Source organism: Pygoscelis adeliae, unplaced genomic scaffold, assembly GCF_000699105.1.
Source record: "Pygoscelis adeliae isolate BGI_AS28 unplaced genomic scaffold, ASM69910v1 Scaffold117, whole genome shotgun sequence".
Taxonomy (NCBI): Eukaryota; Metazoa; Chordata; class Aves; order Sphenisciformes; family Spheniscidae; genus Pygoscelis; species Pygoscelis adeliae.
The window spans coordinates 4,847,172-4,872,465 of record NW_008825270.1 but is presented as its reverse complement, the minus strand read 5'-3'; the positions used below and the strand labels follow the sequence as shown (position 1 = coordinate 4,872,465).

Here is a 25,294-nt window from a genome sequence, read left to right as displayed (position 1 = left end):
GCATTCAGTAAAAAAAATGAGCCTTCTCCCTACTGCATATTATCTGATATGGCATATTCCAGGGACAAAACTCAAGGAAATTCCCTTTTTGTTGTTGTTGTTGGGTTTTTTTCTTCTCTAAACTGCGCATAACTGTGAATATCTGGCTTTCCATGATCTTTTCCCAGCGTGTAACAAGAATAATACTCTGTGTTTCACTAATGGACCCAGAAATTGTATTCTATGGGATACTGCCCCAGATAGAAGAGGGTCTAGAAGAGCTCGTTGATATTCAAGTATGTCTTCCTCCAAGCTCAAGAAAGGTCCATCCTGACAAGTAGGAAACCAAGCAAAGGCAGCAGGAGGCCTGCATGGATGAGCAAAGAGCTCCTAACTGAACTCAGTCATAAAAAGGAAGTATACAAGAGCTGGAAGCAGGGGCAGGTGACCCAGGAGGAATATACATTTGCTGACTCATCTTGCAGGGATAGGGTTAGGAAAGCCAATATGGACCCGGAGTTGAATCTGACAAGGAATGTGAATAGAAACAGGAAAGGATTCTACAAGTACATAAGCAGCAAGAGAAAGGACTAGGGAGAACGTGGGCCTGCTGCTGAATGGGACGGGGAACTGATGACAGATGGAAAAGACTGAAGTACCTGGGGCATTCTTTGCCTCAGTCTTTACCAGTAAAACTGGCCTTCAGGAATCCCAGGCCCCTGAGACCAGAGGAAGAGTCTGGAACAAGAAAGACTTACCCTTGGTAGAGGATGACCAGGTTAGAGGGCGCTTCAACGAACTGCATATACATAAATCCATGGTTCCTGAGGAGTTGCAGCCTCAAGCGCTGAGGGAGCTGGCTGATGCCATTGCGAGGCCACTCTCAATTCTCTGAACAGTCATGGTGATTAGGAGAGGTTCCTGAAGACTGGAAGACAGCAAATACCACTCTTATCTTCAAGAGGGGCAAGAAGAAAGATCAGGGGAGCTACAGGCTGGTCAGCCTCACCTCAGTCCTTAGGAAAGGTGATGGAGAAAATCTTCCTGGAAAACGTTTCCAAACACATGAAGGACAAGAGGGTGAATGGGACTAGTCATCATGGATTTACAAAGGGGTAGGCATGCTTAACCAACCTGATAGCTTTCTACAATGAGATGACTAGCTTGGTGGATGAGGGGAGAGCAGCAGATGCCGTTTACCTCAACTTCTGTAAGGCTTTTCACACTGTCTCCTGTAACATAGGCAAGCTGATAAGAGTATGGGTTAGGTAAGTAGACAGTGATGTGGACTGAAAACTGGCTGAACAACTGGGCCCAGAGGGTTGTGATCAGTAGCACAAAGTCCAGCTGGAGACAAGTCACTAGTGATATACCCCTGGGGTCAGTACTGGGGCCAATACTGTTCAACATCTTCACTGATGACCTAATGACGGTACAGAGCAAGCTCGCAGATGATACAAAAGTGGGAGGAGTGACCGACACACCAGATGGTTGTGCCGCCGTTCAGAGGGGCCTCAACAGGCTGGAGAACTGGGCAGATGAGGAATCTATGAAGTCCAACAAGGGGAAAACACCAAGTCCTACGTCTGGGGAGGAATAACCCCAGGCACCAGTACATGCTGGGGGCTGACCGTCTGGAAAGCAGCTTTGTTGGGAAGGACCTTGGGATCCTGGTGGACAGCAAGCTGACCATGAGCCAGCAATGCACCCTTGTGGCAGAAAAGGCCAATGGTATTCTGGGCTGTATTAGGAAGAGCATTGTCAGCAGGTCGAGGGAGGTGATCCTTCCGCTTTACTGAGCACCGGTGAGGCTGCATCTGGAGTATTATGTCCAGTTCTGGGCTCCCCAGTACAAGAAGGATAAGGATTTGCTGGAGTGAGTCCAGCTCAGGGCCATGAAGACAATTAAGGGACTGGAGCATCTTTCATGAGAGGAGAGACTGAGAGAGCTGGGACTCTTCAGCCTGGAGAAGAGAAGGCTCAGGGAGGATCTTATCAATGGGTATAAATACCTGATGGGAGGGAATGAAGGCAAAGGAGCCAGACTCTTATCGGTAGTACCCACTGGCAGGACAAGAGGCAGTCAACACAAAAATTAAAGCACAGGAAATTCCATCTGAACACAAGAAAACACTTTTAATTTGAGGGTGGTCAAACACTGGAGCAGTTTGCCAAGAGAGGTTGTGGATTCTCCATCTGTGGAGATTTTAAAAACCTGACTGGACATGGTCCTCAGCAACGTACTCTAGCTGACCCTGCTTCAGCAGGGGGGCTTGTCTATAGATGATCTTAACAGATCCCTTCCAACCTAAACAGTTCGGTGATTTTTCTGAAGGGCTTTTTGAGTGTTTCTTCATCTTTTTCTGTGGAGTAGGATTTGATGAAAAGATAATGTTACTGAAGGAGAAAAGGCAAACGTGGCCTTCAGTTGTACTGCTTCTTATTTGGTGCCTTAAGAAGAAACATTTTACAACTTTTCTCTGCATGGTGTCTTTGTCTATTGAAGGTAACAGCTTTATTTTTCTCCACAGGTTAGTAACAGTTCCGGAGAGACATTAGGAGCAGACAGTGACTTGAGTAGCAATGCTGGTGATGGCCCGAGTGTGGAAAATGGTGGCAATTTGACAGGATCCAGAGGCACTGTGTCAGACAGTGAAATTGAGACAAACTCTGCTACTAGCTCTATCTTTGTAAGGGCATTGCAGACTTCCCTTTTTTATTTTTCTTTTTTTTTAATTAAATCTTGTACAGTATCATTTCAATGTGTGTGCATGTGTGGAAGAGGATCTCTGATGCTGTTCTAAGGGTTAATCAGTGATGACTTACAATATTAAAATAGTAAAGATGTAATTTTGTATGGATCCACATACCTTTCTTTATTTCCTGTGCAATACACGGTTCTTTGAGAGTAGTAGATTTACATCTCGCACCATGTTACAGGCTCTAGCAATATTTAATTCCCCCTCATTCAATATTTCTCTCAACCAAATGGACATTTAATTGCCCTTCAGAGGCAAAACAACATTGAAGGGCATTGTTTGACCTTACCTAATTGAGAGGAATGGATTCCCCTGTTTCTTAGGAGCAGCTGTTTGATACAGGAAAGGGATGACCCATTGTAGGTTTACAGCTGTTCTGTTTCTTTAAAACAGAATTGTAATTTAACTTCTTTAAAACAGTTTCTTTAATCCTATTTGAAGTGTAATCATAACTTTTAAATATATTTCCTAGTTGGAAGATCTGTATGCAGTAAAATTCAAATGATTTGAGAGCACTTCTTGTTCATTTTGTTTTTTAAAGTCCTTGATTATAATATACATCTTACCAAGAAAATAATTATATACTTGATTTGGCTAAATCAAGCTGTCAGCCAAATATGAAAACAACTTGCAGTGCCTTAAGATTGGTCTGACCGTGTTCATTATTTTATAATCCTGATAAGATTGTAAAAACCTTTATAGGGCTTCTACTTCTAATTTTAAGCAACAAACAAAATCATTGTGCTTCATTGCAGATTTCTTCTAAAAGCATGAAAATGATGTAACCACATCCGCTTATTTAGCTGCAGGAGGGTGTCTTCTCAGTTACTAAAGAGTTAGACATTTTTTTTAAACACTTAGTTTTCTGCGTTTCTCTACTTGATTAATGAAACTAAATGTAATTTTAAGAACCCTTGCAACAGATTTAGAACAAAGATGATGGGTGTACGTGATGTACGATGAATGTCAAGTATTGCATCATAGTTTACCTGGTGGTAGAGAAATAGATGGGCCAGCTTTATTATCATAGTTCCTGCTGGTTGATAGTCCCAGCACACAGATCTTCAGACCAGATGATATGTAATCATTTGCTTAACGTCATACCTTTATGAATAGTAAATGAAAGAAAAACCTGTAAAGTCTGAATGTGAGATAGAGCTCAGGTAATCTTATTCTGCTTGTGAATACTCGTTTTCTGTGTAGTCCTGAGAATGCTGCATATTTCTTCCTCCGTTTCTCACAGTCTGTACAATGAGAGTGATATTCAGCTATTTCCTAAACAGTGGGAAAGATTTACTGTTAGAATTTGGGCAAACTTACTGCATAAGCATGAAATATGGGGGATGACAGAAGAGGTTTAACTGTTCTTTCCTTCAGTCTGGGATTTGCATTTTTTGTTTTGTCTCAGTTTTCCTTCAGGGGAAGCATTTTGCTTCCTCTGTATTTTGTTTTCTCTCTCTGTCTCTCTTTGTTTTTCCTTTGTCTGACTCTGGACTTTTAAGTGTATTACCTTGCTCTTTGAATGGAGTAATTTATTTGTTTTGTGAACATTTGTGAGAGAAGTGTCTGTGAAGTATAGCTTGCAAACTGCATCTGTTAAATACAGCAGTGGACTGCAAGAAACAGCCCTGCAGGGCGCAGAGTTAAATTGTCTGACACCTCTTGTATTATTTTCAGGGGAAGTCTCACAACCTGAAGCAGAGTGTGAAGGACAGCAAAGGCAGTACTCCAGGGAGAGGTCCAGAGGATGGGAACCAACGTGTCTATCTCTATGAAGGACTTCTGGGTAAACTATTTTTTTTTGCAGGGAGGGGAGGAGGGGATCTCTTAGACTGAAGTTCAGGTGGAGTCATGTCTGGGGCGGACTGGAATTTTTACATTCCCAGAGACTTTTTAACCACTTACTGTTGTCCATACTGGTAGAATAGGGTGGCGCATCAGGCTGTTCAGAGTAAAGCCAAAGATTTGCTGGGGAGATTGAATAAGAGTAAGAGGAGATGGGTGCGAGTGGTGTAGTTTGCATAAAATGTAGTTTGTCCAAGTCTCTTGCTGTTCTTGAATATGAATTCTTTAAACTGTTGGAAAAAGAGGAGAAGGAACTTACCTAGCTATGCACAGAAGGCTAAAACGTATCCCTGATCTTGAAAAAAGATCCTTCAGCTTAAGTCATTGAACAGAGGGCTACTAAACTCAGAATACTAATGGCCTTCGAGTGTATCCTTGAATTAGGAGTATATTGACTTTTTTGAAATGTATTTCATCTGGATTTGCTGTTAATCAAGAGCTCTCTCTTCCTGTGTTTTTCATCCTTCCCATTTATCGTTCCTACCTGCTTGGAATGGTGCAGGTAGGGATAAAGGATCTGTCTGGGACCAGTTAGAGGATGCTGCAATGGAAACCTTCTCTATGAGTAATAATCTTATCTTTCCACTTCTCTGTGTGTTTGCCATGATCTGTGTTTGTGTGAGATATTCCTGTCTCTTTCGGGCAGTGTTAACAGTATATGGAAGAAGATACACTCTTTAAAGAATAGAGATGAGAGGTACTTTTGTGTAAGGGTTTGAAAAGATTATGCCATGAATTAGAATGAGATACACGTCTTGTCTTCTCTTTTACATTTTTCTTCAGTTGTGATATTGCTTGTTGTTTAAAAGTAACTTTTTTTTTTAATATGGATTAATTGTGTGTTGGCTTATGGTGTTTTCAAGGAGTGGGAAGGAACAGGGAGTAAATGGAATAAATGCTCAATTTTTGTATACATTGCATAGGCAAAGAGCGTTCAACTTTGTGGGACCAGATGCAGTTCTGGGAAGATGCTTTTTTGGATGCTGTGATGTTAGAGAGAGAAGGAATGGGGATGGACCAGGGACCTCAGGAGATGATTGACAGGTAAAGTTTGTTAGTAGGCCTCTTTCCTTCTCATTGTTTCACCTGGGCCTGAAATAGTAGAAAACCATTTTTTTTTACTGCTGAACATGCTATTGTCACTTTGTAAACCTTGTTACTATACCTGACTGTTCCAAAGTGAGCCTTTTGTCTCTCTGCTGGCCAGTATCTCCTGATACTGAAATACTATCTTCAGTTGTGATATATATGGGTTTTTTAACTTTTGTGAAGAGGTGATATTTCCAGAGAAATGGGTAATGTAAGCATAATCAGAGTATGAATAGATGGAATAGACTAGATCAGTAATAAAGCAAGAGATTTCTGTGGCAAGATGACTGTATTCTGGAATAAAGGAAGATATCAGTGTGTCAACATAACGTGAAAGAATTAAATGTCTTCAGAAACTGCATTTTAAGCCTTCTCAAAATGCTAAGTTACTTACAGGTGTTTTTACTTTACAGTTTGTAGTTAAAAGAAACAAACAAAAGAACCACGAGGGAACCACTCTCTAGAAATATCTGCGTGGTTGCTTAAAGCTAGACTACTTATATCAGTCTTCGCTACCTGCTTGCTTTATTTCTCCCCCGCCCCCAGCTCTGTTAATACCTGATCATTCTCTGCTCTGTCTACCACCTGCAGTTGTACCACCGACACCCATGCTATCATGTAACATGGGATCTGGTAGCCAAAATAAGAACTAGTTTGTGGGGTGCTAGTTTGAAAACGATTTCTTTTTCCACAAACTACCTACCTTACTGGAAAAAGAGAGTGCCTGTGCAGTTTACTTCTGCCTTGCAGCTACATTTAAGCTCTCAAGGCAGGTAGCTCTTGTACTGAGTTACGCATCCCTCTTCTGGCAGTTACAATTGTCATGGAGCTGCGACTGCAGAAAAGAGGAAATGGATAAGCCCAGTGGACCACTGAGAACTTTCCCACTGAGCAGATGTTATTTACTTCAACTAGTTAATAATTAATGGAAATGTTTCATTAATAATCACAGTGTTTTACTGGAAAATGCCCATTTGGCTTAGTGTTTTTGGAGGTTTTATTTGCCATATGCTTTACAAATAGTGATCTGTCCTCTGCCAGTGCTTTAGTGAATTGGATGAAGTATGCCTGTGAGTCTGCTTCAGATCTAGCTCTTCTTGCAGGTATCTTTCTCTGGGAGAACATGATCGAAAGCGTTTGGAGGATGATGAGGACCGCTTGTTGGCTACACTGCTGCATAATATGATTACTTATATGCTTATGATAAAGGTGACTTTTTTCTTTTTCTTTTTAATAGATCCCTGCTCAGATTTAAGCAGTATATTTTGTTGGTGTTGTCTTGAAACCATACATGTCTGTTCACAGAGCTCAGAACAGTGAAGTATAAAAGAATATTATAAAACATCTCCTGATCTTAATGAAAAAATTGCTTCAGTACCTGGAGATTCTTTGAGATATGTTGTCTGAGTTTATGCAGTTTTATGCCACGGGTATGCATGTACATTGCCACTTACAATAGAAATTTACTGTTTCTATTAGTATCTTCAGAGGACATTCTTATTTTTAAGAGTATAGGTTATAAATTAAGTAGAGAGCATCTTCTAATCTGACTTCCTCACAGCTGCAAATTCCAAACATGGGCAGATTGTGAATATACACATCAATAACTTAATATGAAATTTGCCGTTACTAGTAAGCAACCCTTTTTTTTTCCCCCTCATTTAATGGGCTGTCTATATGCACCTTAATGCTGTAGGTGGCTACTAGCAATATCTTTCTTTTGGTCTGAATAAATTCTTAGATAGTCCAAATCCTCCCTCAGTGTCACTGGAAAATGAGTCTTCTAAAATTTTTGTCATGTTTAGAACCAGCTTAGGTGCGTGGTTTTACCTGTAACAGATTTGATGCACTGTGCTGTCCAATGCAACAGCTTGACAGTAAGAATAGCTGTACACAGGTGATAGTTTGATAGCTTTCACTGTTTAAATGAGGAGGTGAGACATTATTCCATAGATAAAGAATGTCTGATACCCAACCAGCGGAAGAAGTTATTGTATGTAGTTTTTGTTTTTTCGGGGGTGGGGGGGGTGGTGGTGGTGGTGGTGAAAGAAAGAAGGTATTGTTTTTTCCTGACATAAAACTTACCTTCACATTCCATTTAAGATGGGATTTGAGTATATTTGGAATGAGTTTATTTCAGAAGACGACTGTGGGATTTGGCCGTTAGGACATGCGTTGCTGCAATACTTAAAGTAGAAGTAATAATAACCAGCGCAGTTACTTTCATCACAGGATGCAAAAGAGGAGAGCAAATAATATTGATTTCAAAAGGCTATGTCATGACAGATGTTGATAGAGTTAGTTCCAGAGGGGAAGAGTGTCTTTTGGTGTGGTGAAAACAATCAGATCCCCAAGAAAACAGTTTCCTGAGGGAAAGGGATAAGGAGGCAAACAGGGTATTATGCCTTTGAAAATGCTATCACTCTGGGCCTATGGGTTATAGATGAAAAGGGAATACAGGGGATATGAGAGTTGTGATAAAAATATTGTTTCTTTCATTGCATCTTCAGAGATGCTCAAGAGTGAGGATGGGATGAAGGACCGGGCAAAAGAAAGGTTGTTGTGGGGTGTTGGGGGTTTTTTCATTATTGTTGTGGTTACTTTTTTTCTGCCCTGATTATCAGTTTTGGGATAAAAGGTGGTGGATCTAGAATTTGGTATATATTATTTGTATATAGGATTTTTTTCAAGCAGTTAGAGTGAAGGCTTTAAGTGACTAAAGACTGTACCAAGGTATCTCATCTTAGGGCAGCTTCTAGTAGAAACTGCAAAATTGTAAGGCCTTCTATTACTAGAGAGGTAAATTATTCTGAGCTATCAAGGGAAGCATAATCCTCCAAACCCAACACCTTGGTATTTTAATTTATATGCTTGTTTTGGGATAGCAGAGCCTAGTAGTTTTTACCTAAAAAAATTATTGAAAAATACAATTCTTTCTTTAAAGTGCAAAGAATTCTTGTCGAAGGAAGGAAGCAGGTTGAGTTTGTTTTGTATGCTCCATAGCGCTAAGGTCATAATCATAATATGTTTAAAAAGAATGTCCAATCTAGCTTGAAGTTGGTGCTCAAGCATGAGTGTACCGTCTTGAAGCCTTTAGTATCAATGGCAGGCATTCATAATAGCCTTTTGAAATGGCACCTGGGGCAGAAATGTTTTGCTTCTGAGCTTCTCTGTAGTTCATCTTCAGGAGGAACCTGCTGCTGTTTGAGGACTATCTGGAAATGTTTGTTAGACCCCTGGCCTAGGAAACAGATCATGAAAGAGTGAGAATCCTGAAAGATATCATGCCTTTGTGTTAATATTTCTTGTGTTGAGGGCTCCACAGTTGACTAAACCAACTCTTTGCAGAGGAAGAGGTGGAGAAGCTAGCCTGGCAGATGAGACCCATCACATAAGTGGCAACATGGAGAACTGAGAATACCAAACTGATGTCAGTAGTTGGAAGTGGAGGGTAGTGGAATCACTGCTCTGTTGTGCAAGAGTAGGCAGGAAATCTGTTGTGCACAGTATCACTTGCCCAGTAGCTGGGAAAAGTGGTGTACATGCAACTTCTGCTTGTAGTCCTGGGCTAAAGAGGCCCTAGCATGACTGAGCTGGAGATCAGTTGTTTTGCTGTCTTAGCAATGGAAACCAAGATATGTTGATTTTGGGAGACAGGAGATGCCGCCTGTGAATAGAGGAGAGTATGTAACTGTATTTATATCTGTTTTCTAGGTGAACAAGAATGATATTAGGAAAAAGGTGCGTCGTCTAATGGGAAAATCACATATTGGATTGGTGCACAGCCAGCAAATAAATGATATTCTAGACAAACTTGCCAATCTGGTAAGTAAAACAGTGATGAGTGATGTACCTGTGGGAGCTACAGCAGAGGAAAAAAATTGTCTGAAAATTCTTCTATAAATGCTCTGCAACACTAATTGAAAAATATTAAAAATAATTAAATTGAATTATTAAACATTGCCTTCACATGTATAGAATAAAGACTGTGATTGTATGACCCTGTTCATAATATTATAATGTTATGCAGTTATCAATTAGAACTGCAATACAAATACATATACACATGACACTTCAGAACCACAGTTCTATGCAACCCTAATGTCGTCTTAATATCACTTTTGTGGGCGGGAAGCTTTATTCTTACTATGACTGTAACAAGTGTTTAGTTTGCCATCGGTTTCCAGGTCGTTACAAGACTGGTAGCAATCAGTTTCTATACAAAACTGTTTCCACTATCAGCTGCCATGCAGAATAAACCTTACGTCCTGTAATGCTCATTAAGAATATAGACTAACACTTAAGTTAATAAAACTAGCCAGCTTTTAACACAACCATCACTGGGGTGGATGCAAGTTAGGTCCTTTGAAAGCTAATTTTTCAAAGCATTTTTACATTTGGAACTTAGCTTCATGCACAGAAAGGACACAAAATTCTCTTACAATTAATTGGGAAAAAGCAGACCGGTTTACTGCAATGTTACTGGAACCCAGACACCTCACTATCTTATACTGAGTATGGTACCAGCGTGAATGTTGTTGTATGCTCTGATAGCTCTCATAGTCACACTTCTTGAAACTAGAGTATCTTGCTTAAGGCTTTGTCCAAAATTGTCTCTGATCAGCTGTGTTAAAAATACTTTTTTCTTTCATTTGTTGAAAATGCTCCTAGTGTCACCTAATGGGCTTTTTTCCAATAGATCAGGAAAAATTGGTTTCAAAGTTCATTAATGATTGCATATTTTTTTTTGTCTAGAATGGACGGGAACTCCCTGTGAGCCCGGGGTCCCCCCGCCACATCAAGAAGCAGACTTTTGTAGTACATGCTGGGACAGACACAACAGGAGACATATTTTTCATGGAGGTAGAGACAAGAATAATATTAATGCAACGAGTAGCATTCAATAACTAATATTAGAAATCTTATGTAATATTTTGTGCTCCCAGGTATGTGATGATTGCATTGTGCTGAGAAGCAACATTGGAACTGTGTATGAACGTTGGTGGTATGAGAAACTCATCAACATGACTTACTGTCCCAAAACAAAAGTGCTGTGCCTCTGGCGGAGAAATGGTCAGGAGACACAACTGAACAAGTTCTACACAAAGAAGGTACGCATCTTGTTTAATACACACATTACTGAGGGAAAACTGCATAGAACAAACAAATCCTTGGGTGTCACATTCCATGTTTAATCAAAAAATAGCATTCTCTCTCCAGCACTGGTTACTGAACTGCAATGGCTGTTTAACAGCACTGACATCTGAAGCTGGCATTATGCCTTGTTATTTGCTTGAAGACAGTAGTACAGCAGGATGTAATTTAGGAAACTACATGTGTAGTTTTTACTTGGTTTTTTGGATAGAAGAAGGAAAGCATCAGTATTACTAAATGTTGCATTATCTTGCAGGCTTATAAAGGTAGTAAAAATATTGTGGTAGATTCATGGGGAAAAAGCTAAATAAAACTATGTCTTAGTAATTGAGTTGATTGTGTCATTTTTAATGGCAAACTCAAACTGACAAAATAGATAAAATTTTTTCTGCATGAGCCCATGTTTGATTTTTATTTCATATATGCCTACATTCTCTGCTAATATGAAAGCCCTTTTCTTCTCCTTATGATTAATTGCAAATATAAAGAAATAGCTTTAACCTACTAGGAAAACTCCAGTAACTCTTAGAACTCCAGTAACTCCTACACAATGACCAGGAAACAAAATGTAAAGATTTGTAAATGCAAGTAATATATTGAAAGGTTATTATCTTTGAGATATATAAAGGGATTAGACTTCTGCTTCAAAAATTTCATTTTACGTAGACCAGGTCGTCATAATGCAGGTGTGAATACAAAGGGAAGGAGGACAAAAGCAGTGCGCTACAGCAGTTACTTGGAAAGCTAATTGCATGTATCTTGGGCTTCAGATAGAAAAGTTTCTTAAATTTTACTCTGAGTTTATGGCTTAACATTATTTGATATTAGAGAGGGCAGTTGGAGGAAGATGAATAGAAGAATATGGCATAAGGAAGTTGATATGAATATCAAAAAGATAGATCACATGAGCATGACCAGTAACATTGATTGCTGGAAGCCGAAAGAAAGGGAGAGATGGTGATATTGTTTTGAGGCTTTTTCTACACTAGGAAACAGTAAACTTGGTTAGATTGCTCATGAGCATGTGCCAAGCCATGAACTCTTCACTAGCTTGTGCTATGAAATGGTATGATATAGTTTCTCTGTCAACTTGAAAAATAAATATAAATACCATCCAGTAATTAGCTGTGGTTGAACTTCTATAGGCTTTTTGTCGTTATGCACCACATGGGGCTTGGGTTTTTTGTAGAATCTTAGAATCTTGCTGTTCTTTTCCCCTGGTAATTTGGAAAAATAACATCATATTACTCTCCTTTTATATGTTAGTGTCGGGAATTATACTACTGTGTAAAAGACAGCATGGAGCGAGCAGCAGCAAGACAACAAAGCATTAAACCAGGTACAAGATTTTGCTTGTTGGGAACATTTGTTGTTTAATCTGCAATCAACAAATTTTTTTTTATTAATAACTTCTTTGAACATAATCTCCTTTTACTTGGAAATCTGAGGGTAGCTTTGTACACCCGTGTGTACGTAGCAGACTTAGTGTTATCATTAGCTTGCCCCCAGATACCTCACTCTAAATACAAACATAAACAAAACACCTGTATATAGAAGAGTGGCATTTAAGAAGGACTAGCTGCCAGTAAAATGATAACTAAGAAAAGACTATAAAGCTTCAGCTTCACTTTCTCTTCATCGTTGGCTAGCTACTCCTTATATTCCTGATTGAGACACAGAACTATGAGGTCCACTTTGTGTTGAGGATGGAGGCTAATAAATATGCTTGTTTGTCTTAGTGAATCTACAGTGATGAATCTGCAGCTTTCTGCAGACCTTCAATGCAGAAACCTTTTCTATATCGGAAGGTCTCATACTGGTGCAAGTCAAAAGGTGCAGTTAAGCCAATGTCCTTATATCAGTGTAACTTCTCCAGTGTTGACATTCTTCTTAGTTTAGCATCGTCATCTGGTACAGGATAGTGTAATTATACTGGTGACACTTTTCTTGGCAAACACCACTTTCCTTTTCCTGTTGAGTCAAAAAACCTAGAAAAGTGGATTTGCAGTTTTGGGAGATTAGTTCTTTGGAAGGCAATTTTCTGTTTTTCTTAGTCCCCAGAGAGCAGCAGGTGCTGTATGTACCTGGGTAACAAACATGAAGGTGGCTTTTTTTATACCTTCATAAGATGGTTGTTTCTCCCTTGTTGGAGTCTGTTTGCAGGTTCAGGGTAACATCACTCTGGTTTCATGTTTTCAAGTTTGATTTTTGTTGCAACTATTTCTTTTTTTTCAAGTGGATGCTAGGACTCTAGGAGCCATGCTTTGAGGTACAAGCCTATTTTAGGTGTGTATTAATGCCAAATCTAAGGGGTCTGCATTTTATACTCATAACTGGCATCAGCATGACTGAGAAAATGACTTGTGTTTAAGTCTAGTGTCCTAAGTGTTCAACTCTCAGCTAGCTGTTGGAGCTTGGAAGAGCCACTGTTTTCTTCCTCCTACCATTAGTCCAATTTAATTTGAGGAGCGGGAGGAAGGACTGGACTTTCACTGAGGGTAGAGGAGGCAAAAGTGTCTTTGGAAGCTGTTTTAAGACTTGGGCAATAATGTAGTATTAAAAATGTGTTTGAAAGCCATTCTCCAGAGTTCAGTGGTTCTGCACAAATTATGATTTTTTAAAAAAATCATTATAAGAAAGCATTTTCTAGCTGAAGTGAATGATGTAAAAGAAACTAGATGAAAATGCCTAGACTGTCATCTATTAATGTCCTCTATTAAATTGTCATTGTTGTAACCATGTTGACTTTTTCATTGTTGAAAGCATAAAACAATGCCATACAAAATCATCAAGCTCACAAATGCAAGCCTAGTTTGTACTTGCTTATGTGTTTGTACTTAAGTCTGTGCTGTCTGTGGTGTTACGTAATTGCAGTGTCTTACCATGCAGAAATGAAATGTGTCATTTAAAACAAACAAACAAAACCCCAATATGAACTACAATAAATACAGACTGAGCTGACATCTATGTCCCTTCATGTAACCAGGATGAAATTTGTTATGATACTTAAAAGTCTAGTGGTTCTCAGAAGGCTGTCATTAGTGAGTGGACTCTACTGAAGTGCTGCCTACTATTCTTAGTAGTGTCCTCTTGCTATGCACATCAAATGGAAATTATGTTTTTATTGTTTTATATTCCCCTTCTACATATCATGACTTGGCTAACTGCTTTCTGTTCTTTCTCTCTCTCTTTCTCTCTCTGGATATTTTTGTTTGTTTGTTTTCCCTTGATTTTTTTTTTTTAATTAACATATCACAGGCCCTGAGTTGGGTGGTGAGTTCCCTGTGCAGGATATGAAAACTGGTGAAGGAGGTCTTCTTCAGGTCACACTGGAAGGCATTAACCTGAAATTTATGCACAGTCAGGTATGAGGCAAATCCGCGAGAACACTGAGCATGAAGCTTTTTGCAGCATGCCTGTATATGTGTTTCCTCTTCCCAGAGTATCAACAAGGACAAGGGATAGCCTGATGGGGGTAAAAAAGCGTATGTATATTTGCACACAAACACACATGCACATATATATGTGTATGTATGTAAAAATATACTGAAATTAAATATCCTCAGGAAAACTGTAATCAATGGAAGAAAAACATTGATACAGGTTTCAACTTCTTGTTTCTGGTGGTATGAATGGTCTAAGCACAAAACAAATGGTAGCCAGTATATTAAGGGACAGAAAAAGTGATCAATAGTAATCTAAACTGCCATAATACATCACACTGTGAACATATCCTGATGGCATAAGCAGTCAACCTTAAAGATACAGTGTTTGAATATTGCAGGTACAGAGGGCAACCTTCTGCATCATATTTAATCTGTCTTGTTTTAAATTTTGAGAAACCATCTGTAGAATTCAGTATGAAAATAAAATGGGAAAGTGGCTCTTGCCGTGATTCACAAAAATAAGAAAAAATTACTGATTCTTTTTTCCTTCCGAATAGCAGATCTCGTGGGCATAGAGGAAACACAACTAGAATTGTCATTTCTTCCTTTCTCTGGATGTTGTTTCTGTTGCTTCCTTTTATCCTTGTTTTTTATTTTGCTTTGTGTTTTTTTGTTTTGCATATTGATCTTAAATGCATGCTATGCTAGACAATAGAATCGATTTTTAGGGGGGAGAGAGAGAGACAAAGTGTGTGTGTGTGAGAGAGAGAGAGAGAGAGAAAGAAAAGCTTCTGTCAGTCCTCTGTGGAGTTTTTTTTTCCTTTCTTCCTGACTAGACTTTTCTCCCCGCACAAGCTTTGTTCTTCTTTGAGGATACGTCAGTGTAGATCCCACTGGAAGTGCATGTGCATCTCAAACACACATGCTCAGAATCTTTAATACTTCTCCCAAGGTCACAGCAGCACCATGTGCCTCTTTGAGTTTGTATGTGCCAGTATAAGGAGTGGAGAGTAGTGAACCTCCTTCAGTTTTCTTCCTGTCTATTACCAGGGTAGAACCCAGACTACAGCTGACCTGCTGTAGTATTTCAAACCTACTCTGTGATGGAACAGTCTACCTGTATGACTTAGTTATTGGTTTTAACTTTTTATTGGATATGCCGAAATATGAAGAACTGCAGGAGGAACTCATCGGTAGTACAGAATGAATTTTCATAGTTACTGGAAATGGCAGGTCTAAAGCCTTTGAAAATTAAACGCTACTCTTGAAGCAACAGTTTGATATCATTATAGATGGACATAATAGAAATTACTTTGTCCTAAGGTAAGGACACACCATAGGGAATGTTCAGTTTGCTTCTCATTTTTCTTCTGCCAGAAGTCAAAAAAGATGCTGAGCTCAAACTGCTCATCTCTTGAACAGTCTACGGAGATGACTCTATTTCATAAATGAACACCCAGGCATATATGCATTTGCAGTGAGAAAAGATATATAAGAAGGTAGCCACATCATCATCATGATGGTTTCTTAAGTGTAACAGGCATCTTCACAAGACAAAGACACTCAGTGTTAAGTACATAGTAAGCACACATGCATCTATCCAAAAGAAAAACTCCAAATCCTAGAACATACCCTTGTCCTTAAATTCAAAGCCTTTTTTTTCCTCTGAAAGACTGGAATGACATTCTGAAAGAAACCTTAGGGAAACCTAGTACTGATAGTTACTATAGAACTGTCAGGACCATTACCAGTTGAATTTCGTACCACAGATAACTGAGTCCTGTGCTACCACCAGCACTCCTAGAGTACTAGCTTTTTCATACCTTTCCTTACAGAGAATGGTGTTCTAATTTGCTGTCCATGGTGAAAATTACTACATCTTTTCTGGAAGACAGTTTGTGCAGGTCAGACCCAGAAAGTATGCCAGCTGTCTCCTCCACCTGAAAGATTATTCCTCCTCTTCATCACCTTTCCAATGAGCCTGTAGCCAGATCAGTTTCCATTACTTAAGATGGATATTGAAACAAGTACAGTTCTGGAAAATATACTTCATTTATTCAATATGTTTAATTCTTGGTCTGTTAGATTTACATTGCCAGCTGCCAAGGGCATTCAGTACCATTTAGTGGACCTAAGACACATCCTTGTTTTCCTTCTCAAAGCAAAGTGTCTAAACAGATATCAAAAGCCTACCATTTGAGGGTCTCTGTAGAATGGACAACTGTAGCAGTGACGTAAAGGACTCCTACTAGTTGCACCATACAAAAAAAATCCCCTCCAATTTCATAATCTGTGGAGCTAAAGGATGTTTGCATTCTTATTCTAAAACTCATCAACCAGCCTGCTTTCTTAATAAAAGGTCTGCTGTTCTAGATGAATTCTCCTTTCCAATTTTCATATAAATTATATGAATTTCTCCCTAAGGCAGTTGATTTCAGAGTATGTATATGAGCATGATTAAAACAAGGATCCTACAGCCGTTTCTCTGTGTTGAAAATGGCTTTTTCTGTTTCTGTTGAATTTGGATGGGGATACTAACCAACAAATGCCTACAGGACCTCATCAGGCACAGCTTTCTCTTCATCGTCCTTTTCTTACTCCATATACAGGCCCTGTTCTTGACCCTCTTTCCAAGTACTCTTTTTAGCAATGAAGCTTACTAAAAGAAGGGATTTCTGTTGCTCTGCTTGGTTGGACATCATAGAAATAGTTCATTTAGAACATAGGAAGAACATATCTTTTATAAATAAAAAGATAAATTGAGTCTATTCTGCCCTACCTGAGAAGACTGAACATACTGCTTCAGTGTTAGAATGGTGCTTGCTTTCATGAAACTGTTTTTAAAAGCCATTGATTTGCAGTGTGTATACGTTCTTACCGCCTTAGGAATTCCTCAGGAAATGTCTTAGATGCATGGTGGGCCAACCTATTATTGACACATGATAGTTGTCTTTAGTGTTCACAAATGGTCTCACCATGCTGGCAGCGCACATAAGTTTAAGAAGAAAGAATGTTCAAGACTATCTGTGCCTAGCAGGTCAAAGGAAGTCCTTTGGAATAGGGAGGAATCAAGTGTACCTGTGGCATTGGCAGACTATTCTGAGTTTGCATCTACAAATTATGTTATAATATTGGGCCTCAGTAACTCTGTCCCCATTATGAATTCATCTGTGTCAAAAATAGATGGAAGTTTAATAAAATGTAGCAGGCACATGCCCATCTACAGTAGGATCCACACTGAATGCTCTGTCTTGAAGAACCACAGTTTTTCCCTAGGGTAAGTAACTGTTACTTCCTTTACGCTTGTTTTCTGATTGAGTGAGAGGAGAGCATCTCTGTCCCTTAAACAATATAACAAGAAACTGCCCATCAACTCGTATGTCTTCTGAAAACTGATAACTTACTGTAATTGTGACAAACTCGATAAATTCTTATCTCGCTCATAATTCTCGTGGAAATGCAGCACCCCTTAACATTATACTCAGATCATGAGCACATGGGGCAGTCAAGTCTTTTAGGCAGCTTTACTGTTACCAGATAAAACCACCAATGTTTCACCTGAGCCTTTCTATTGACTTTCTGAATTTTGTACATTAGACTACTAGCAAAAACATTTCACAGAAAATATTACAGAAAAAGGAAGCTAAGTGCAATAAAGAAAGTGTTCTGTTATTGACTTGTTTACTCTGTAACTATTCCTCAAAAAATGTTTTTGACCAACTAAACTGACATAGAACATCAGCAAAGACAGGCAAACAAAAAAGATGGGATTAAGTCTCCTTTCCCTGAGTGTTTGAATGTAAGCAGAAAGCAAGCTTCAGATTTTCTGATTAAGTAAGTGGAAGTTTAGTTTTTTATATTGAGCAAAAAATATCCTGGGTCTGTTTTAGTTCTCTGCTAATAAAAATAATAATAAAACCCCTTTGACTTGAAAATCAACCCAATTTCTCTCAGATGTATGGTGCATTTACTGATCTCTATTGATACAGATAAGCCTGTTTCTTAAAAAAAACACAACGATTTCTGGTGTTGACTCCTTTGCCTTTCTTGGGTGGCGTATCATCTATGATTACAAGGATGTTGCTAGTACTGGATTCAAAAGGGTTGCAGAGATTTCCTTTCCCTTCTTTCCAAGACAATGAAGTTTCTCCAGTAACATTTTTTAAAAAAGGTCCTGAGATCATGGTGTTATAAGTGTATAGGCACTGAAAGTATCAATCCAGACTATTGGAATACAGTCCTGCAAGGGTCTCTCTAAGGTATTGGACACAGACTGACTCTGAATGTTAGGGCAATGTTACTCTTAGCGTTTCTCTTGCCTTGAAAAAGCAAGTATGTTAGAAACTGGAATATGGAATTGATTCCTTATAGCACTTTCTACAGATTCTTATGTCTGTGTACTCACTCTGACTCTTTTGGAGATGTGCATATAAGAAGGGGCTGTTTTGTATCCTGAAATAGATTGGATATTGAACAAACTCCTTGTGCTCAGAGAACTTGTTTGTTTATGCAATCTTGGCATCTTGGTTCTGGACTGAAAAACCTAGTCGTGTAGTTCAACTGTTTTGTCTTCTGGGGTTCACGTATGTAAAACATGAGTTTAAAGGAGGTTTGTTTTGTAAGTGACTACCCACTTGGCAGCAGCCATATGTGAAGTGAGCAAATAGAGAAGGGTCCAAACTCTCCCATCCTGCTTTAAGCAGAAAACTGCTACTGACCGTTAAAGGAGACAGTTCCAAGAGTAAGTATGCAGATTAAGTCTCATAAACCCTAGTAAAATCCTAAACGGCAAGGCTCTCAGGGAGAAGGAAGAGTAGTTGTTCCTCATTGGATTAAATTTGACTACTGGATAGGTTAGAAGGATCTGTGTCAGGGTGGGAAGTATAGTGCCCCTTACCTGCCCTCTGTGCTGGAGGAGGATGCATGGAGGGGCAGAAACTAACTGGGATGGATCAGAGGCTACAAATCGTGCCAAATTTGGGAGCCAGCTTTTTTCTCGTCCCCCTTTTCTGTTGTATTTCAGGTGTGTTGGTATTCTTTTTTGCAATAACTCATTTGAGTGCCTGAAGGGGTAGCAATGTTGGATATGTCAGAGTTACTAACTCCTTCGTTTCTCTTCCATGCTTTCTCCTCCTGCAAGGAGCGGAAGGTACTTCATCTTCTGCTGTCTTCGCTTCTTAGCGCTTTTAAGTTATTTGTTGATTTCTAGCATTGTGGCAAGTTTGTCTTTTGAATATTTATTTCACCCTTTATTTATATATTAAACTGTAAATGAACCGGTAGTGTATACTACAACACTTCAGGTTGTATCTGCTGTGATGATGTTTTTGTTTAATTTTGGTTTTTAGTTTAAAAATAACAAACCTGACTAATTTGATGTTACTTTTCCTCCTGTTTTTGTAGGTTTTCATAGAGCTGAATCACATTAAAAAGTGCAATACAGTGCGAGGAGTCTTTGTCCTGGAGGAATTTGGTAATTACATTATTTTGATATTAGGTCTGTACTCACATGGCAGTAACTCAAATTTCCAGTCTTCAGATTCAGAGTTGCACTGCAGTTTCAAAGATGGGAGATAAATGTAGATTGCACGTGAGAAGTTGCCTAACTGAGAGATGGGTGACTTAACATAAAAATTTACACGTTAATTTTCATCATATTAAGATTTGTGGCCTAGGTGCTTTTTGTTAATAGACAAAGATGATGTTCTGAGTCTTCTGAAGCAAACAAAACAACAGTTAAACTTGGATGTGTATAGGAATTTTCTTTGGTATGTTCCTTTTTCATCTGAAAAGCCACATTTTTAAGCAGGACTTATAGTTGATCTTTCTCAACAAACTATGCTTTTGTTACAAAGAATTACTGTCAATTGTAAAGTTTCCTCTTTGCTCTATGTGGAATTTCATTTGTGTTGAATGGAGCAGATAACGTTTTGTCAGGTTGCACTTTATCCTGTGGTTTTTGTTTCAGAGCATGACTGGTAAAGAGTGGAAAAGTAAAGGTTAAGGCGAATAGAGAATTTGTGCTATTTTGGTCAGTTATTGGTATTACATATAATCTGCCTACAGTGTAGTTTGGGGAAAATTCTGGGTTACTAGTCAGTGTTAGTGTCAGTCACACTATACTTAACTAGTGTCTGGAAAAAAAAAGAGTGACTTCAGATGCAGGTCTCCAGAAGAGTGATCCACATACTTCTCTTGAAATAGTCCCCAAACCCATATTGGTTTATTCTTCCACCCATCTGTGAGACATTTGTCTAGGTCTTAAGTGTATGTATGAAACATTTAAAAAGAAGATAAAATTTACAATGTTCTTTCCATAGTAGATCAGCATCCATACTTTGGCCGTTAATCAAAATCTAAATCAGCAGCTCCCTTTACCAAGACTCTCATTGTTCTTTGGTGCTCTGAATAGAATGTTCTGGCTGAGGGATGGTCTCTTAGAATATAAAAGACAGTTAATATGAGATTGCTGAAATTAATGTCTTTGTCCATAATAATGTGTTGTCTCCTTTCGGTGATACAAAGGTATAAGGTATTCAAATGACAAAGCCTTTCTGACTATTGCAGTTTGCTTGTTGTTTGCCATAAACTAATCTCCCAGAAGTTTGGGATTTGAATTTGTGAACAATTTTTTCCCATTTTCTGAAAATGTTGTTCATGGTTCAAATGATCAGATCAGTGTATTTAAACCCTGAAAAATTTCTAATAGTTTAGATGTTCAGAAGTTGTCTGCGCTTTATGGTTGCATATTCCTTTGATACCACATTTTCACCTTGATGGGCATGATTCATTTTACTACTTACAGAAATTACTTAAGGCTGTAAACTCATCAACTTATTGATGAGTTTTACAAAGATGAGAGTTCAGAAGCCATACAATTAGCTTAAAGAATGGCTTCAGCTTCTGAAATCTTTAACTTAAAAGACATTACTTGGATCAGAAATGAATTTTGGATCATTTTTCGAGAGGTTTTAACTCAAAGTATTTCTTTAATAGTTTGTTTATATTGCACAAGAAGAAAGACAGTGTTTCACTTCGTTATTTCCAGTCAACTTCTATTGATGACTCTGTAATACAGCGTTTAGCCCCTAAATAATGACTGTAATAACTGTAAGAAAAAGAACTTTTTTTACAGAAAATTTTGTAATTAAGGGCCTACTGCAAAAGCTAGAATTGTGATATAGAACTTATGAAAGGGTAATTTTAAGAAGTAATTAAAAATAAACTGGGAGTTGGACACTACAAGCAAAAACTGAGAAATTAAACCAATTAAATTAATAATACCCTCCTCCCAAAATAGAGGGCACAGACAAGAACCAATTTAAATGTACCAAATGAGATTTACAATTTTCCCATCCAGCTAATAAAGTTTCTTCAAGAAAGATGTTGCAGGGGAGCTAAGCTTTCTTCTTGTGCAGAGATGAGAGACTACCTCAGAGCTGCTTTTTTAATTGTTATAAAGATGAGAAGATATGCTGTCCTGTTCAAGAGAAATTAACATGTTAATTTGTTAATAGTAAACTAACCACATTCACCAAAAACTTGCGTGGACTTCTTAAGAATGAAGTTATTTAGCTGTGTTAAACATTGTGAACCTTGCAATCAGGTTCGTTATAGTAGGAGTATACTGAAGCACTACCTCCTCTTAGAAAAGTAGAGAGCGGTAAGCATGCATACTCCAGTCTGGTGGGAAATACTTCAATGCAAGATTCGTTTATTTGATTTTGCCAAGCATGAGTGCTCCAAGTTTAGTGATATCGCAGCAGGAAATTAAAGGTCTGTTTTTGTTAACGCTGGGTTTAGATGGCAGCATGAAAGTTGGAATTGTGATTTCAGAGCAGGATGCAAGAAGAAGTTCAGGAATTGTTGCCCACAAATGGAAGTGGAGGTTTAAGTAAGTGAGGAAATGTAAGGCTCTTCCCTCTGGAATTTGAGTTACTGCTGTGTACCTGTGCTTTATTTTCTTGTGGCCCCTTCACCGCCGCTGCTATGAAAACCTTCATTCTCCAGCAGGTAAAGTGATGTCCCCTAAACTCATTCTATGCTAGCGCCATATTTTCATTCACAGGACCAAATGCTGCAGGATGGTGCTTAATAATTTACTCCCTTCATCCACTTAGTTCAACAGCATCAGGAATAACTTTTAATGTTAGAAGAAAAGTGCTTCTGCTAATCTCTTAATTTGAGGCTTGGTTCTTTTTTTCTTTTTTGATTTTTGTTGTTGTTCTTTTTTCTTTGTATTCTGCAGCGGTAGTGCTTTGACTTCTCTGAGTGTAAATCCAAACCCACTCTTTTTACTCTTCCTAACTCAGTCCTCTCAGGAGAATTTTCCCCATTGGAAGGACTGTGAAGGAGTACTTTACTTAAAGACAAGGCAACTTACTGACTGTGAAGTGGGGAGACAGTACCTTGCCTAGGAGCTCTCCTGTTCCCTCTCTTCCTATTCTCAATTATGATACAGGACTTTACAGCTTCCCTTCTCTCCTTCCCTCGTGGCACAAGGTCCTTACAGCTTTCCCTTCCTGCCTTTTGAAGAGTATATGAACAGTTGTATGTTATCCAGTGGGCAGTGAGACTTACACAGCTGTAAAAGTCCTACCCTATTTGGCTGTGCACCAGCCTCACTCCCACCTTTATCCCCTGGTGACATGGAGTTAATTTGGAACATCTGGTGCAACGGGTAAGGTAGCTTGGATGTGCACCTCCTTATCTCCCCAACTCTAGTCACTGGTATCAGTGGGGCAGTGCAGCCTGGGTGTGCACTTCCCATGTTTCTCAGTCCTTAATGTAACTGACAACTCCAAGAAAAGCTAGAATTGAAAAATTAAACAAAAGTATTACATTACTTTTTACAGCCATATTCTGTACTTTTCACTAGTTTTTTTCAAGAATGACAATACTGTGACATACGAGAATTAGTAGGCACTGGTTTATATTCAGAGTACTTTCTCAAACCCAGTCTGCACTGCCTACTTTTGGCCCCTTAGAGTGTGATCCGTCTCCCTCTCCAGCGTTTAGCTGTGTCATATCATAGTTGAAAAGATGACATCTGCATGGATAGGTTTTGTTGTGGACTTTTCCTAGTTATTCATACTGAACTCACCTGCCTCTGTTTCTTTTCTTGTCACTAGTACTATGTGTAATAAAACATTTACCCTTCCTCTATGAACCTGGTATGATTTGGTTTTGCATAATTTCTGTATTGCTGCTTCTAAATTTTTTTGTTGTGACACAGAAATTCCATGGCAAATTTCAGCTATTCTGGAAGGGAAGTATTCAGAGTTGGTCTTGGTATTCCACTGATCTTAAACTTGACATTTGTATGTTCTTAGTGTGGTCTTTGTTCTCTCCTGGTGATTTCCCATGGTATCTGTTCACAACAATATTTGTAGACCAAGTGTGGGTCAAAGGCACAGTTCAGATGCAGTGCACACTAATGGGATGGTTACAGCTTGCTTTTTTATGCGTTCCACAATGAGAACAAAAGGCAAACTTTCTTTAGCTATATTATGCCTGTTTTCCTTTCTGTTAGTTTGAGGCAGTGCAAGGGAGCAAGAAGAAAAATAGATTTTTTTTTCTCATCAGTGCCCTAATCCTCTTTATATATAAAGTCTTCTAGAAATCAACAAGCCTGGTATTTGAAGAATACATGTAACTGAAATCAGTATTTTATTTTAAGGCAACTTGTTCAAAAGCAATGAACATTTTCAGTGAGTATGTCAAGTAAATACCATCACACACATCCTAGAGAGGAGAAAGAATGTCTTGAGGAACTCTTGAAATAGAACTGGGAAGGAAACAGTCTTCCAGTTTAGAAAATTTTCTCCCTCAGCTCTTTTTTTTTCTTCTGGATTTCACTAACTTACTGCAGGGTCTCCAACAAGTCTTTTGAGATCTGTTTTTCAGCAGAGAAGGATTCAAACATCTAAAGGATAAAATCTTTGGGAATCGCATACTGACATATTCCTATGGAATTGTTGGTTTATGTTTTATCCTAGTAGACATTGGGCATATTTTGTTATTAAGCATATTTTGTCATTAATTTTGCTGTCTAGCAGGAATTAGTATAAGAAAAGCCAGAGTCTCTAAGATCCATCAAATATCTACTATGGTTTTCCAAACAGAGGCAGTGAAATATTTTTGCCAACCTGAGTAATTTATGGTACTACCAGTATCTTCAAGGACATACGTAATGTAAATGAGGAGAAGGAAGAGTATCTAGAAGTGAGGCATAGTGAGGTGCCCTGTACCTGCACCTGCTGTCTGTGTGCATCCCTTCCCTTTCCTGTGGGAACATTGTGCTATTTCTTTCCCCTTTTCCTCTCGTTTTTTGAACTTTTTGTTTTGTCTCTTGCCCGTCCGGTTTTAGTTCCTGAAACTAAAGAAGTGGTGAGCCACAAGTACAAGACGCCAATGGTGAGTCCAACTGTGATGCCTTCTGGTAGTTCTTTAGAGGATATATCTTTACATTTTCATGTGGCAAAAAGAATTACATTGAGATTGCAGGATTTGCAATGCTAATACTGCAGTGAAACACCAGCTGCTCTTTTATGATAGTTTTCCTTAAGGGAAGCCAACAAAACTTGGTGATAGTTGTTTCTATGAAACTAGAGGAACTCACAGGTAGTGCAGAAAACGTGGTCTCTTTCGTTAAGATATTTAAAGATGCAAGGTAGCTGGTTTGGCATGAACTTTAACACAAGAGCTAGTGGAACTGTTAAATTTAACTCATTGCAGAACACAATCCTTAATCCACAGAAAAGATGGGAAGGTTGACTAGTTCCTGGGCATAAAATGATTGGTAACTGAATTTATGAAAAATTCCCATTTCCTCATGAAAGTGAGCAGTGAGATGCAAGAGAACAGTGTAAGTATTGATTCCTGCCATATAGGTGAGTTACTGCTGTGGTTTAGTGTTCAGTTTTTATAACGTTTTGAACACCAGCAGTTGATAATGATACTTAGCACTCTTACACATAATAGTTCAATGATCCGGCTTATATGCACTTATGAGGAAGAAATAGAAGCCCGTGATTATCATCAGAACTGAAATTTCTGCAGTTATTTTATGTCTAAAGTGCA

General features: G+C 38.6%; 1 protein-coding gene across 1 annotated transcript in view; it reads left to right on the top strand.

Moving 5' to 3' along the window:
- The window catches only part of MADD (MAP-kinase activating death domain), a 62,536-nt gene that overhangs the window by 34,636 nt on the left and 2,606 nt on the right, over positions 1-25,294 (top strand). The window contains 12 exon segments of the mRNA XM_009329712.1: positions 2,511-2,669; positions 4,416-4,524; positions 5,086-5,148; positions 5,507-5,627; positions 6,776-6,881; positions 9,387-9,497; positions 10,428-10,535; positions 10,619-10,783; positions 12,093-12,165; positions 14,085-14,191; positions 19,616-19,685; positions 24,582-24,628. Of these exon segments, the coding sequence (XP_009327987.1) occupies positions 2,511-2,669; positions 4,416-4,524; positions 5,086-5,148; positions 5,507-5,627; positions 6,776-6,881; positions 9,387-9,497; positions 10,428-10,535; positions 10,619-10,783; positions 12,093-12,165; positions 14,085-14,191; positions 19,616-19,685; positions 24,582-24,628 (1,239 nt within the window).